Raw genomic sequence first — 1,682 nt, forward strand, 5'->3', positions numbered from 1 at the left:
GCCACTGATCTGTAAACTAACGAATTGGTCGAAATTGCCAAATTTCCTTTTCTGGCTCAGCGTCGCGGCCTGAATCGCGATACATCTCATCACACGCAGGGCCAATGAATGGCTCCTGTGCCCTTCTCTGACCCTTTACAGCCTCTCACAAAACCTGCACTTGGTTTCAGCTGCAGTTGTTTTGTTGTTTCAGACCGTTCTCCACCCTCTGTGTGTGAAATATCCCCCTTCCACCAAGTACAGAAGATGTTTTCTAACTGAACTCATCAAAAAGGTAACGTGTACTTTTCCTCTTGCTTGCGACCCCTTTTCCTTAAAACATGCCAGTTTTACGGGCCAAGCTGAAGGGCATTAACAAAAACCAGCACTCGCTGTAAAATATTACGGCCAGCAACGTATCAAAACAGTACCAAATGTGCGTAGGTTTTCTGTTTCGTGACAATTTGATTCCGTAAACTGCCCTGCTCTCTCTGGTGCAGCATGAGTCCACAGCAGCTGAACCCCTGGATGAACTGTACGATGCACTGGTAGATACTCTGAACGAAGAAGAATCTACGCGTTGTTACAAACACTACTTCCTGGTATGAACTAACGCTGCATTGTTATAAATCACTTTTAATTACCTGAACTGAGCAATTGCTGGCTTTAAAAGTAACCCCCAGGAATGCAGAGTGCTTCCTACCTTTTCCCAGGCACCAATATTGCTCATAAACTGTAAAATCCGTTGTCTGCGCTGATCCCTCTTTCTTTTCTCACGCGTGTCCTCCAGCTCACGGGAGAATCTGTTACCCTTTCCGAGAGCGTGGCAATTATCTCTGGAGGAACGACGGGGCTCGTCACATGGGATGCTGCTCTTCATCTCGCTGAGTGGGCAATTGAGAACTCCGCAGTCTTCAGAGACAGGTAATGGAAAGCTGGGGGAAGAGGACGAGCGATTTTTGTTTGCATCCTGGGTGAGCTATGTGGTTTTAATCTAATAACATACAGCATCTATCCCCTAAATTACTGAAATGACTGCACCCTTTTGCTGCTGGCTCACTGTTGCTCCTTTCCTGCAACAGTCAAACTTTAACCGAGGAGAGGACCTCATGGTTGCTTTAAGCGAAGTTCTAAGATCAAACCCACGACCCCGTGCACTCAGACGTGCTCCGTAAAGTAGGCCCTTACATTTCAGTAACTTCAACCACTGCGCTTCTGTGCTGGATTCAGCCAGGAAAGAGTTAACTCTCTTCACCGTGGCTGCTAGGAAGCTGTTCCTGGATGCAGGGAGCAGCACTGATAAGTTCTTAGCTGGCGCTGGGCAATGCCTGCACCAGTTTCAAGGTCTTTCTCCGCTTCTGACCCTGCAGCTGCGTTCCCAGCTCTCGCGGTCTCGCTACAGGCCCTGCTGGGACACAGAGCACAGACACCTGACCCAAACTGACCAAGGGCGTATTTTCATTCCATAGTACATCAAAGCAAGGAGAGGGTCCGGTCGCCATTACCCTCTCTCCCTTACTCTCTTGTTTGCTCCCGTACACTTGCTGACACTCTCCCGACTCCTGCGTTAGCTGCTTTGCTAACTCCTGTGCTGGCTCATTAGTGAGGGAGTTGGTGGGTTTGTTTAGTTTTCCCGGGCGTGCTATTGCTGACAGGGTTCGCTTGGAATCTGCCGCGGCAGCGCTTGGGCTCCAGCCCTCGGG

General features: G+C 49.4%; 1 protein-coding gene across 1 annotated transcript in view; it reads left to right on the forward strand.

Moving 5' to 3' along the window:
• The window catches only part of FAM86A (family with sequence similarity 86, member A), a gene marked incomplete at its 5' end in the record, with an annotated part of 5,037 nt that overhangs the window by 588 nt on the left and 2,767 nt on the right, over window positions 1-1,682 (forward strand). The window contains 3 exons of the mRNA XM_010151182.1: window positions 194-274; window positions 480-581; window positions 770-903. Of these exons, the coding sequence (XP_010149484.1) occupies window positions 194-274; window positions 480-581; window positions 770-903 (317 nt within the window). The remainder of the gene's footprint in view (window positions 1-193; window positions 275-479; window positions 582-769; window positions 904-1,682) is intronic.

The sequence above is a fragment of the Eurypyga helias genome, unplaced genomic scaffold (genome assembly GCF_000690775.1).
Source record: "Eurypyga helias isolate BGI_N326 unplaced genomic scaffold, ASM69077v1 scaffold38504, whole genome shotgun sequence".
In the NCBI taxonomy this organism is placed as follows: domain Eukaryota; kingdom Metazoa; phylum Chordata; class Aves; order Eurypygiformes; family Eurypygidae; genus Eurypyga; species Eurypyga helias.